The sequence below is a fragment of the Canis lupus genome, chromosome 11 (genome assembly GCF_048164855.1).
Source record: "Canis lupus baileyi chromosome 11, mCanLup2.hap1, whole genome shotgun sequence".
Classification (NCBI taxonomy): domain Eukaryota; kingdom Metazoa; phylum Chordata; class Mammalia; order Carnivora; family Canidae; genus Canis; species Canis lupus.
The window spans coordinates 19,241,300-19,255,033 of NC_132848.1; the positions used below are offsets into that span (position 1 = coordinate 19,241,300).

Consider the following 13,734-nt stretch of genomic DNA (forward strand, 5'->3'; position numbering starts at 1 on the left):
GGAGGGAGAGGGGGTCAAGGCCAGGTGAGGGGCGCCCGGAGACGCGGGGGCAGGCGGGGCGGAGGGGGCGCAGCCTTGGGGCCACAGGAAGGCAGTGGGCTCCCAGGGCTCCGGCGAGGGGCGAGGGATGGGCGAGGGGCGCCGCTGCGTTGGGCCCCCAGGGTCAGGCCAGGGCCCTGCACGGGGAGAGGGGGCCCCGGGCTCAACGGAGGGTGCTGTGAAGACTAAACCCAGTGGCGTGGCCCCCTTCAGGCCAGGGGGCCCCCAAGAGCTGCCCACCGGAGGAAATGTGGCCTGGCCTCTGCCGCCAAAGGGCTGCTGCCCCACCCCTGACCCTCGGCCCTGGCTCTAGGCGCTGCGGTGCACCCAGGCCCTGGGCGGGGAGCCTCTGGCAGCACCCCTCACCACTCCTACACGCAGCTCTGCTCTCCTGAGGAAACCCAGAGAAGCCTGGGCGGGCTTCGGGGATGGCTGAGTCATGACAAAAGCTGGTGGCTGCACAGACTGACCAAGTCCATGAGTCAGAGACAGACAGCAGGCAGCATTCGTGCCCACGCAGAGCAGCGGCACGTGCAGGCCGGGTACGAGGCAGCGCCACGCCCGTGGCACGGCCCCCCGGCACAGGGCAGCAGGCTCAGCAGCAGCACCCACACGTGGCACAGGCATGCAGCAGCGGGCAGGAATGGTGGTGGCCTGCTCGCGACAGACGCAGCAGCAAAGATGTGCGCGCACAGACACACACACACACAAATGGTACCTCGCTGCCCAACATCACCTGACAGGACCCCAGACCTGCAGCCCTCTCTCTCCAGCACGGCCATGCTGGGAGGCCCACCTGAGAGGACCTCCGGAGAAAGCCCACCCCCTTATCCCACCCCCTCCTCTCCGTTCCTAGCCCCGGTGATGCCCAGGGGAAGCCTCAGGGGGCTGTCGGTGGGAAGCCCCACGAAGCCAAGCAGAGCAGCAACCAGGGTGGCCGGGCGCAGCGCATGGACAGCGAGAGGCATGGGATGGGCATGCTCACTTACACAGCCGGCGCTCAGGACCACCGCGCAGCTAGACAGAGCAGCCACATGCAGATGGGCGGGAGAGAGCAATGAGAAAGAGTGTTAGCAGCCCAGGCCCAACAGCAGGCACGTGGCCCCACTCGAGCTATGGTGTGGCAGCCAAGGACACATCTCCCTGGCCAGACACCTGCGGGGGAGGAACTCGCTGCAGTGGGAGGGAGCACACCTGGGGCTGCTGGGGGAGGGGGCTGCAGCCCCAACCCAGGCCCATCTGGGTGGGCTCCTGGTCTGCCTGTGGGGCTTTTCTGGTTTGAGAAGCCAGGCAAGAGTAGTGCCCATCCACCAGCTTTTCTTGGGACGCTGTGTGGCAGGTGCTCAGCAGCCCCTTGGCACTTGGGGACACTCTCTGAGGTCTGAGCAGCCTCTCTCCAGTGGCCAGCCCACCTCCCCCCACCGCCCCTGCCTAAGTTAGGCTAAGCACACTCCTCTGGGTACCCCTGCCCACCTCCATGCGACCCTGGCCGGGGCCAATGCCACAGCGCATGGGGCACCCTCGGCATCCTTCCTCCTCTTGATGTGGCTTCATCTTTCCATGTCCCACCTGTGCAAGTGCAACCTCTCCCACTCAACCTGCGCTCCGGTTCCCAGCTTCCCCCACCTTCCACTGGCTCCTCTCCTCAGCCTCTGCCCCTGCTGCCTCTCCCAATGGCTCAGGCCCACAGCGGAGCCTCTTGAGGAGACTAGATCAAGCCTTCCCCCCACCTGCCCCCAGGAGACACCTGAGGTGGGCTCAGGAATGGGCACCAACCAGAAGACCCCTCTCTGTTCCCACCACACCTGGCCTCCCTGGCACCACCTGGGCTTTGGGGCAAGGCAGGGCAGCAGTGAAGGGAGAGGAGGAGGCCACCCAAGGGGATGTTGCAGGGGGTGGGTGGGTGCCCAGGGTTGTGGGGGAGGGGGAGGCAGCGCTGCATAAGATGCTGAGAGGACGATGGCCGGGAGAGGCCCCCTACAGCCCCCACACAGCGACCCCAGCCTGAGGACCTGCATCTCAGGAGGGAACCCTCCCCAGCCTACCCCAGAGGTTACGTTTCAGTGGACCCATGTGGGCGTGCCTAGAGGCTCGGGTGTGACCGAAGCATACTGACAAGTTGGCAGGACCACAGCCAAGCTGCGAAGGCAGAGAGAACAGGGTGGGTGCTCTGAGCCCAGAGCAGGGTGTGGCCTCCAGAACCTTTATGGCCGATGCTGGAGCCTCCTCGTCTGGCAGAGAAGTAAGCTGGCTCTAGTAGCACCGAGGAAGAGCCCCCTGAGGAGATGGGTGCTGGGTGCAAGGAGATGGGCCCCTGCCCGAGGATACGGCTGGTGCCAGGGGTGCCAGGGGTGCCATGAGGGCCTGAAGTGCCATGTTCCACTTGGCTGGGAGTGGGGAGAGAGAGCCTGTCCTAAGGATGCCCAGGGATGCTGGACAGGCCAGGAGGCCTAGAAGAGCCTAAGGAAGTCTGCGCTCCCGAGGGAGTGGCTGAGGGTTCCCCACGGCCCAGGTGCCTGCTCCTCCTCTCCTTCCTCTTGCGGGGACAGGGAACTATCACATCGCCCCCTGGGCAGGAATCCCAGCAGTATCCACAGCCAAGTTTCCATGTTCCTCTGCACACCCATCACTGTCCATCGCCTCTCTCGGCTGTCTGACCACCTCCCGAGCCAGGACCCAACCATGGCATGATCACGTCCCAGCACCCGCTGGCCTCCCAGAGGGGGCTTCTGGGCTATCCACCCTCTAACCAACAGTACCTCACCCCTGAATGCCGGCAGCATCTCCTCCGGATGGCTCAGCGAGGCTTCATCCCCCGGACGTCTCCTCCACCAACATCTGACTGTGGTACTGCCTCACTACCTCGTAACTCTTCAGCCACTGAGGCTGGCCTGGTCCCCACCCCCCACATACCCAGCAGTTACCAAGGCAGTAGCAGGACCCCTTGCTGACCCCTTCCTCTACCCCTTCCTTCCTAGCTGGGCTTCATGGGTTCTCCTTTCAGTTCCCACTTTCTCCTGGGCTGTATGGTCCACTCCCACCCCTTGGCTATGGTGAGGTGTGCAAAAATGCTACGTGTAAAGCCCAGCTAAGCTCCCCTGAGCTCCAGACCTCTACAGAGGCTGCCAGACATCCTCCCCACACCAGGGACCTGGGAGCCACCATCAGCTCCTTCTTTTCACCTGGAGGGCTCCTAGCATTAACCCAGGTCCTCATCCTCATTCCCCCAGCCACCTCAAGGTCCAGACATTTCATGCTCACTCAGGCTCTCTCTCCTCATTAGCTAACTGTCCTCCTGGACTCCTAGGACCTAGCACAAAACCAGGAGCACAACTTACACTGGAAAAAATGTCATCACACAAAAATAACTTGATGTGTCTCTCCCAGGCTTGGCTGCCTATTGGACCATTGGTACCAACAGAAAAGACAAAGCCCAAGCTCTGGTCCTTGCCTCTGCCTCAGGCCTTCCGCCACAGCACTCCTGCAGGGCAGGTCTAGGCCCGGGAGCTTCTGCAGTCTGGGAGCCCCAGTCGGGGAAAGAACCCTCAACAGCAGCACAGAACTAGATACAGACCCGTAAGCTTCAAAGCACACTCTGTGGCCACGGCGTCTCCAGCCTCTTGCCTTCCCACTGCCCACATCCGCTCATAGCTCCAACCTCAACACATCACCTCATCTGTGAGCCCTTCCTGCTCTCCCAGCAGAGTTCGGGGCTCCCGAAGCACGCGACCCAGTTTCATGCAACATTGCACTGGCCATCACACAACAGGTGTCAGCCCAGGTCCCGGAGGAAGCCCAGCTGCCCTTGAAACACCTGCAGTCACACAGGGTTGCATCCAAATCCCTGCCAAACATGTCAGCAGAGCAGGGTCCCTACCCCATCAGAGGGGCGTGTGTCTCCTGCAAGACACTAAGCGGTGACCTACTACTGACGGGTGTGAGGCCATGGCACAGAGCACCTCAGAGGGGTGGGGTGTGCAGGACAGACACCCCCTTCACTTTGTATTTCCAAAGCCATTTCTCCATGAACGTCTTCTGTAAAACCTGATGTGAGGGTCAGACAGCTGTAAAACTGAGAGCCACAGCAGAACTCTGTCCCTGCGGGGCTCAGATCACACGCAGGATTCCAATCCAACTGTGGAGCATGGAAGACAAATGGAGCTGAGTGCAGACGTGGCCCTCAAAGACCTCGGTGGGGCTCTGAGAAGACGGCTGTTCTGTCTACACCAGAGCTAGACCCGAAGCTGGAAGCGCAGAGTGGGTGCATAGTCTGCAACCAATGGTCCAGAAAGCCAGAGGTCCTAGCCCTTCCACCCAGAAAGATGGCCCCAGGACAGATGAGCCGATCACTTCAAGTTACTTCAGATCTGTGGCATACAGGGCAGCTTAGGTTGCCCGAGAAGGTCTTAGGCTATGGGGCGTCTTGTGGCTACGGGGCATCAGGGCGGTCAGCGGGGAGGTAGGTGAGCAGGAAGGGGCGCTGCCCCTCCCGTGACATCCATTGGATGAGGAAAGGGACAGGTCCGGGAGGTGAAACCCAGGGAACCCAGGGACCAGGGGACGAGGCTCAGAGGTGTGGCCCTCCAGGGGCCTCTGCCAGGACTGATCCTGGGAAGGAAGCAGCCCCACCCAGACGTTGGGACTTCCCACACCAGGAGCATTTCTCCATGACACGGTATCATGGGCAGCCCGTCCCTGAGAGAGGACTGCAGCCCACAGCCAGCGGCGGAGCAGGAGCCACCCAGCAGCCACGCGAAGGCCGACTCAACATGTCGCCACGTCCCCTGCTCGGCCCCTGCCTACAGCCAGAAGTGGAGGGGGGGCACTCCAGAGGACTGTGGTTTCACCCAGGTCTGAGGGCAAGAGGGGGAACACCGCGGAGACAGGATGCGTGACCGGGAGCAGGAGGGCATGTGGAGGGCAGGGGGATGGGGAGGCTACACTGACGAGGTCGAACTGCGTGGATGAGTGATTGCAGAATATCAAGGACACGCCGTGTGTCCTTCACACAACTGACACATACAGGTGGCAGTGTAACGAATGAACAGGTGCGCATGTCTGCGCGATGGGTTACTGCACAGAAACCAGTGTCTGTCACCAGAAGGGGCTTAATGACAGAGGCTGCGGAGGTCGGCTGGACGCCACCACTTACTGGTTCCAAGAGACCTCTTTAGAACCTTAGTTTCATTGTCTGGAAAATGGAAATTATACTACAGCCCATCTAACAGAAGGGTTATAGAGGTGAAATAATAGGATCTGATGTTTTCTAGTGCAGTATCTGGCACTCTTTTTGAAACAATTTTATTTCTTTATTTTAGAGAGAGAGAGTGGGGGAAGGGCAGAGGGAGAGGGAGAAGCAAACACCCCACTGAGCACGGAGCCCGACGTGGGGCTCGATCCCAGGACCCTGAGATCATGACCTGAGACAAGTCAAGAGTTGGACACCCAACCTACTGCGCCATGCTGGCGCCCCCAGAACCACAAAGGGCCTGGTCGAGTGTGCACCAAGTGAGAAACCACCATGCGGGAGCCCTGAGCTCAGAGCTTCAAAGTGATGCTGTATCACCCTCATGTCACAGGGGAGGGACTGCCGTTCACAGGAGTCAAGGGGCTTGTCCAAGACTACAGAGCTCAGATGCAACAGCTGAAAGTTGAAATCCAGCGCCCTCTGACCCTAAGCTGATACCAGGGAATGAAGCTGCTGGAGATGGCAAGGGCCACGTCACAGGGAACCTCTGTCGTTTCAGGTTACCTGGCTTCTGGGACCCTGCTACCAGGACCTGATTGTCCTCTTGAGAACCACACTCCCTCACTCTCAGCACCGCATGCCCTGGCTTCTAGGAGAGAAACGATTCGGGCCTGGCCAGCGGCAGCCTTACATCCCGCTGACCCCAGTGATTCATTCAGAGGAAAGCAGGGGACCCACATGAAGCCAGAGCTGCAGTCTGGCAAGAACCGGGGAAGGAGGCTCACTTTCCAAAGGACCTATGGAATAGATGGGACGGAAGGTTTGCAACTGCCCTTCCCCATCCCGTGTCCAAAAAAGAAAACAAACAGCGTCCTGGCACAACCCAGAGCCATGGAACAAGAGATCGTTTCCCTGACAGAGGAGAGATGCTGAGGCTGCCCAGCCGCCCCATGGGAGCCAACAGGCAAATGACCAGACCCAGGCTCACCTGAGCCTGATCACCTGATCATGGGGTTTGACAACCAGTAAATCAGAGTCCTGCATCTGCCCTTCAGTGGTATGTGTCCTAAGCCACCTCCCTAGATTTCAAATCACAAAAGACAGCTCGCATTTAGCTCAGTTCTTTCATGTGTTCAGCAAATGTTTATTGAGGGCCTACATGGCACCAGGCACTGTGCTGCCCACTTTAAATGGCTTTAATTTTCATTGGTACCAAGGGACACAGGGGAATGGACAGGCTGGCAAGGGAGGAGAGGCAGAGATGAAGATGGGGGCTGGTCGAGGGTGGATCGGGGACCCCCTCACCCTCAGGGGTCAGGTCCTGCAGAGGCCCAGGATCCAGGCTACTCGTCCCATATGGACACCCTTGGCCACTGTCAGGACACTTTCAGGGCACTTTCAACATCACCCTGCCGGAAAGAGGGCTTTCTATTTAGCTGGGAGTTGGAAGAGCGGAAAGGGGGAGAGGGCCCCAGACCAAGCCCCTGAGATGACTAAAGCTGAAGAACAACATTCCTGGACCACTTAGGAGAGGCACCATGAGCTTCCCAAGCCCCAACTTATCTTTTGAATCCTTAACTAGAAGAAGGTAAATGAGACAAACCCTTGTGAGTAAGCCCCGAATCCCTCACTGCTCTGTGAACGCTGCCTTCCAAGGCCTTCTTCCAACACCAATGGGAAAGGGCCCTGGAGGCTGGTATTCAGGGAGCCAGAAGGAGGAGCCAGGCAGTAGCACCCCACCCATGCCTCACAAAGCCAGAAGAGGGAAGAGGGCCAAGGGCTGGCCCGGGAGGACCAGCTGTGCCTTAGACCAGCACCGGGGGCAGGAACCAGCTCTCCCAGCAGTGTCCATGGAGCCCACAGGCCCAAGGGGGATCCCCTTCAGGAACAGAGCCTTGGGAAGGGGGGGTCCTCAAGGAGATACCTGAGGGATCAGCCCAGGGGCTCTGGTAGCATTATGGGAGCAGCACCCCAGCCCCTTGCTCAGTCCCTCCCCTTTCAAGTCCCCACCCCGGGTAGGAGGTGGGAAGAGAAGACAGAGAAGGTACAGAGAAAGCAAGAGGGCAGATGGAGGGTGCGGAGGTGGTGTGACTTCCACCAAAGAGTGACTTCTGAATGTGCTGTGAAAATCGTACACCTGAATCTGTGCTTAAGGGACACTGAGGCAGAGTGGAGAGACAGGAAACAGGAAGCTGGTGGGGGAACCCCAAAGGAAAAGGAGTCCGCGCACTCTAAGCCTCGAAAGGAAGCAAGGCAGGAGGCAGCTACAGGAATGGGGGCACCAGCCACGTGGCCACCGGGGGTAGGGGGAGCGGGTGGAAACTCCAGAACGGACCACAGAAGGACCCTGACTAGTAGAGGCAGCTTCGGTCAGGAGCAAAAGAATAGGAGCCCGCGTGAACCCGAGGCGGGGAGTCTCCGGGAGGGCCGGGGAGGTGCTCGGGCCCTGCCTGGGTCTGTCCCCCATGGGTACCCAACTCCCAGTCCCAGCACCAACAGGGACGGAAAGAACACCAGCCCTGATATTTCAGATCCCTGACAAAGCAAGGGCGAGTCAAGGACAGAAGTGGACAGGGAGGAGTGCCACAGATGGGTAGGGGATGGGACAGAAGGGACCACGGAGGGGAATGGAGGAGGCCGTGGACGCACGGAAGGAAGAACACAGAGGGGCCGTGGACATGGGACAGGACCCTCCCCACACTGCCCTGCTCACCGAGCTGCCGCGATGGGCGACTTCTTGGCAGGGTCCAGCAGGCCGCCCAGGCCACCGACCGGCTCTTCCCCCAAGGAGCGTGTGTCTTTGTTCAGCTGCTGCAGGCGGGAGCTGAGCTCACTGATCACAGTTGGTTTGTCATCTTCGGGCCCAGGGAGCCCCCGGCTCTCCACGGGGTCCCCCCACAGCTTGGACCTTCTCTGGAAGAGGTAGCGAGGGCGAGCAGGTCCAGCAGCAGAGGCCAACCCAGCAGAGGCGGCGTGGTGCTGCTGGGCCATGAGCTCGCTGTCCGAGGACTGCTTCAGCAGCGGGTCCCTGAAGGTCACCGGCCCCTTCCCCAGCGGGGACTTGAGCTTGGGCTTGGGAGGCACTGGTGGCTTCTCGAGTAGAAAAGTGTGTCCATCGGCGAAGGAGGTGTGGGTGTCAGTGAGTTCCCCACTCTCTGAGCTCAGCGTGGACATGCTGGACACCGTGGAGATCGTGCTTGTGGTCTCCAGGTGGGGGTCGCTGGAGCTGCGCGTGTCGGCCTCCTCCACCCCTGAGTCAGCTGCAGACTCAGGCGCAGGCGGGGGCTCGCTGCTCGGCTTCCCTGAGGCCGGGCCTGGCACCGTGGTGGGCGAGGGACCTGGGCCAGGAAGGGGGGTGGCCAGCAGGACCCCGTTGGCAAACTCTTCAGGAGGCGGCACCAGCCCAATGCGGGCCAGCTCCTCCCTGGTCTCCTCATCACTGGAGGACAGCTGGGCGGGCGGCAAGTTCACGGCAAACACCAGCTCTGGCTCCTCCTCCGAGCTGCCCTGGCCGGGCCCGGGGTCTGTCGGCGGGGCGCTGCCGGGGGGCTGCGCCCGGGGGCTAGCCAGGGGCTCCGCCGCCACTGCCGACTGTGGAGGGGCGGGGGCCAGCTCCGGGGTGCTCGGCCGCTCCTCTTCAGCCCCCAGCCCGCTGGGCTCCTGCCCGTTGCTGGTGGCATGCACGACGATGAGACCAGCCGGCCGCTGCAGAGACGTGTCCAGGACGCTGAGGATCATGGACTTCTTGTCCTCCGGCGACTTCCGCTCCTCCCGGGGTGCTTTCTCCGGCTCCCTGCGAGCAGGCACAGGGACCCAGGCTGGACTTCTTGGGGAGAAGGCTGGGGAGGCCAGGGCCCCTCGCTCGGAGTCGCGGGCCTGCACATCCACAAATAGAGGCCCGGGACGGTCAGCGTCGGGGCTGTGCACAGGCGTGGGGGACCGGGAGGGCGCCTGGGAGGCCAGAGCCCGCTCCCGCGCGGCCAGGGCCAGGGCCAGGGGCGAGCTGGGGTCCAGGGGCTTGCCGGTGAGCGGGTGGATGAAGGTGGAGCCTGAAGGCCCAAGGCTCGGGCCGCTCACCAATGGCTTCAGAGCAGAGACGGGGGAGGGCAGGAGCAGGTCGCGGCCGGTGGTGGGGGCGGCGCCGGCGCCCAGAAGGCGCTCGTCGATGGAGCGGGAGGGCTGCAGGGAGGGCAGCTCGGCGCTGGGGGGGCTGCCCTCGATGGCTCCCACCGACAGGAACACGGTGGAGCGGCGCCGCTCCTCCAGCCGCCGGTCCTTGGCCGGCCCCGGGCCGCCGAAAGCCAGGCCAGGGCTGTCAGCGGGGCCGTAGTCGAGCCCGCCGGGCCGAGGGCCGCGGTGCGTCGGGGAGGGCTCGCGGGCAAAGCTGCCACCACCCGGGCCAGGGCTGCCGACGGCCAGGGCGGCACGCTCCTGGGCGTCCTCCACCTGCAGCTGCTTCACCAGGGGGCTCTTGCGGCGCTGGGGCTTGGAGGGTGCGAAGATGCTGGCGCTGAAGGCACCCAGGTTGGCGTACGGGCTGTCGGGGCCTGGCGGCCGTGGCCTCCGCTTAGGCCGCTCAGGCGGGGTGACAGCCGGAGGTGGCCGCGGGACGTCGCCCACTTCGGGCGCCGAGTCCTGCAGGATGATCATGGAGCGCGCGCGCTTCTGCCGCTCGGGGTAGGGCAGCGGCCCCAGGGGCGCCCCGGCCTCATACAGGCCTGTGGCCCCCGCGCCCAGGCGCGCCTCCAGGCCGGGCTTAAAGCTGGAGCGCACAGTGTCGTAGGCGCGGCCCGGGGGCGGCGGAGGCGAGAAGGCGGGGGGCGGCCCCGAGTCGAAGTAGTAGGGGGCTGGTGGGGGTGGCGGCGCAGTCTGGGGGGGTGGCGGGATGCCTCGGCCCTCGCGCATGGAATCTTGCATGGACGTGCTCCTCGGGAAGCGCCCCTCCAGGAGGGACGCCAGCTTTTCATCCTCCCCTGCGGACAGAGGGGATCCAGTGAGACCTGCGGCCCGTCCTGCAGAGGAGCGTCCCAGGCAGCAAGAGCCACAAAGACACCCCCTGAGAACCTGGCGGGAAGCGCTAACCAGACTGGGACGACAGGGTCCCGCAGGGTGCAGAGGCTGGGATTGAAGCAAAAGGGTACACGGGGAGCCCAGAATAGGGAATCTGAGCAGAGCCCCCCAGTCTGGGCTCCTCCCTAGATACCCAGGCTCTGCACCCCGGGGGCCCCTGCTGGCTTGGGAGGGTTCTTGGGAAGACCTGGGGAGAGGTATTAGTTCAGATGTAAGGCAGAGGAGGGCTCCACCAACAACCGAGAGGACGGAAACTCCGACAGCCCAGGTTAGGGCCAAGAGCTGCCCAAGCCCCACTGCACTGAGGGCCCAAAGAAGGACCCCCCAGTCGTGAAGACAGAACTGCAGAGAAGAGGTAGGTGGCTGGTGCAGGGCTTCCATCCAAGACCGAGCAGGGCCACATCACAACAGTGGAACCAGCAGGTGTGCACCAGTGGCAACCAGAGAGAGCAGGAAGGGAGGCGGTCAGAAATTAGGGGGACGCTCTCCCAGAGTGGGAGTGATGCACTGGCTGTGCTCAAAGGGACAGCAGGACTGTGGCCAGCTGAGCCATGCATCTGGCAGAAAGAGAGCTGGTGCCCAGGGGAGGAGGTACTTTGTGAAAAGACAAGCCCTGAGAGGCTCCATCCCAGAAACCCAAGTGGACTGACTGGGAGACACTGCTTGTCACTGCCGCCAGCTTAGTGGCTGGGTGTGGAGGAAAGAGGAAGAACTAAAATTGTTCTTGTAGACTAAGCACCTAATACATGTTTCAGTCCCACTGCCTCTGGGCCAAGCCCCGGGCCCCTCTGAAACTCAATTTTCTCATGAGCAAGACAGACTTAAAACATGACACACTCTGCCTGCCTCAGTGTGCAAGAGTTAGAGCCTGTGCAACAGCAGGGCTGGGATGCTCAGGGCTCGCGCTGTCCTGCTGCCTGGCTAGAACCTGGCAAGTCCTCCCTAGTGGCCCTGTGGACACAATGTGGATACCTGTGCAGTTGGTGTGTGCGGTTAGGCTGCAGTGTTAGCGCCATCTGAGGAGAGTGGATGGATGGCCCCAGTGCTGACATACACACGGGTCTCCGGTAAAGGGCCTTGGGAATCTACACCTGGCTTCACCCTGTGCTTGGTCACATTTTTACGGACTCACTACAATACAGATTGCCTGTTCCCAGCCACCCCTCCTTTAGCCACCAAGGCGGTCTGCTCAGGCCCCTCGTCCTGCATGACAGCTCCTGCACCCCCAGCACAGCAAAGGGCTGGCTCTCAAGTAAACGCTGAAGCTTGAGCTCTAGCATTAGCAGTTACCATCTGACATTCCTTGACCTTTTAGCATGTCCATTTCCTAATCTCAGGAGAAATGCTGGCCCCCATTGTGGGACTGCCAGAGCTGGAGCCATTTAAAGCTTACAGCACAGGGCTGTGCACCTAGAAGCATCCCAGGAAGGTGGCTGAGGTCATGAGCATTGCTATCATGTGTAGGTCTGCTTTCCAAAGACCCCCACCACTGGACACAGACCTTGTGCTGGGTTCATTCATTCAGGGTCTCCTCCCTACTGCATTTACTGGGCAGCAAAGAGTCACCTACTGAGCACCCACAAGCCTGTGTGTGAGACAGAAAAGAACTCCACGAAAGCTGGTGCTCCTAGAAGATGCAGATTTGGCATGCCAAATTCTAACCTAGGGTGAAGACAAGTCACTTGCCCGGGATGAAATGGGGAATGTGTTGTGATACCAGCCAAGGTGGGGTAGGGCCCTCTGCCCAACGAATAGTAGCAAGTACTTCTCCAGTATCAGCCGCTGTTGCCTGGACTCAGCCTGAGTGCAGCCCACTGGGTGAGCTCAGGGTAGCCTGAAGGCAGGTACTAGACAGTTCTCAAGTTTCTAGATCGGGACCCTGAGGTTTCAAGGACTGAATCATGTGCCCAGGGCCACAAGAGGTGAGAACCTTGGCCAACATGCATGTTGGTGACAAGCAGCAGGCCACGCCAAGGGAACCAAAGATGAACCCGACTCACTCAATCATGGACTGAGCACAGGAGGGTCCGGAGGAATCAAGAGGCTCACACCCAGCAGGACAGCACTGAGCTGCACCGGGGCCGCGCTGAGAGGCCCTCTGGGCAGAGCGAGGCCAAGTGCAGAACAGCAAATTCTGGTACACCCAAGTAAGAGGGAAACAGAGATAAATGTCCCCAGATGAAGTAGGTTAGGGCTAGGGCAGGTGCCCAGGCCCCCAAGGCAATGAAGAGCCCACTGGGGGTCAACCAGAGGGCTGTGGGTGGTATCTTCTCTGCAGAAAGCCCCCTTTGGCCAGATCTGGACAGTCGGCTGGCCTCGGGTCTTACCAGAAGACAGGGGAGGCAGCTGTGTGACCTTGGGGAAGTCATTTTACCTCTTTACCTGCTTCCTCATCTGTAATATCACCTCAACAGGGTCACTGAAGTATTAAATGAACCAGTGTCCATAAAACACAGTGTGACAGTAAGTGTTAAATAGGTGTTTACTATGATGGTGAACAGATGATGGATGTGGCGGGGTGGACAAGGGTAGATAGATGGACAAGTGGACTGGTCAGTGAATGGATGGACAGGTGGGCAGGGGAGGGGGATTAGATGCCTAGAGTGACAAGCACTGGGTGGGGCTAGCGAGATGACCCCATCTGGGATCAAGAGAGATGGCTAAGTGTGGGGTGTGACAGTAGCTGTGGGGCATGAGGTCCCAAGGAAACAGGTGCAGAAGGCAAAGAGGCTAAGGACACAGCCTTGAGAAGGACCTACATTTGGTTGGGGGGGGAGGGGCATTAAAGACTGAATAGGTAAAGCCTAAGAACTGAAGGAAGGACCAAGAAATGTCCTAAAACCTTGGGAAGGTGACTGTCATGGAGGAAGAGACAAACATATCAAATGCTAGTTGAGGTAAGAGAGTTCATGTGTCCACCGGAAGGAGTGCCCTGAGAACCCCCGGGTTACAGCAGGTCAGTTTTAGGTATGGATAGAGCTAGCCTGCCCCGGGCTGAGGAGCAGGGGAGGGACAGGAGGTAGCAGATATAGGCGCCTTCTGGGAAGAAGAGAGATATGGAAAAGTACTGGGGGGGGGGGGGGGCGGTGGCCAGGCAGGTTCAAGGGAAGGGGAAGTATAGGAGGCACCCAGGGTAGGAGTAGAGGACACAGGGAGAGGGATGCTGGTGTCCACGGAAGGTACAAGAAGGTGGCACACTGGATGGGGAGCGTGAAGGAGCTCAGCTGGATGGGGAGAGGTGAATGGGGGCGCAGGAGGCACCTGTAGAGGTGGACAGGAGGTGAAGTGGGGGGAACAGTGGATGGGGCAGGGCGGGGGGCACATGCTGGACTGGGAACAGTAGACGGGGGGGGCAGGGGGCTCACACCAGATGGGGAGAGGTGGACGGGGGGGGCACAGGGCTCACGCCAGACGGGGAGAGGTGGACGGGAGGGCAG

General features: G+C 61.0%; 1 protein-coding gene across 5 annotated transcripts in view; it reads right to left on the reverse strand.

The window, feature by feature from the left end:
* SHANK3 (SH3 and multiple ankyrin repeat domains 3) overlaps positions 1-13,734 on the reverse strand; it is a 49,016-nt gene that overhangs the window by 2,521 nt on the left and 32,761 nt on the right. For 2 of the 5 annotated variants that reach the window (XM_072843344.1, XM_072843347.1), the window contains exon 21: positions 7,941-10,200. In XM_072843344.1, coding sequence (XP_072699445.1) covers positions 7,941-10,200 — 2,260 coding nt within the window. The other 3 variants (XM_072843348.1, XM_072843345.1, XM_072843346.1) reach the window with 3 other exon arrangements.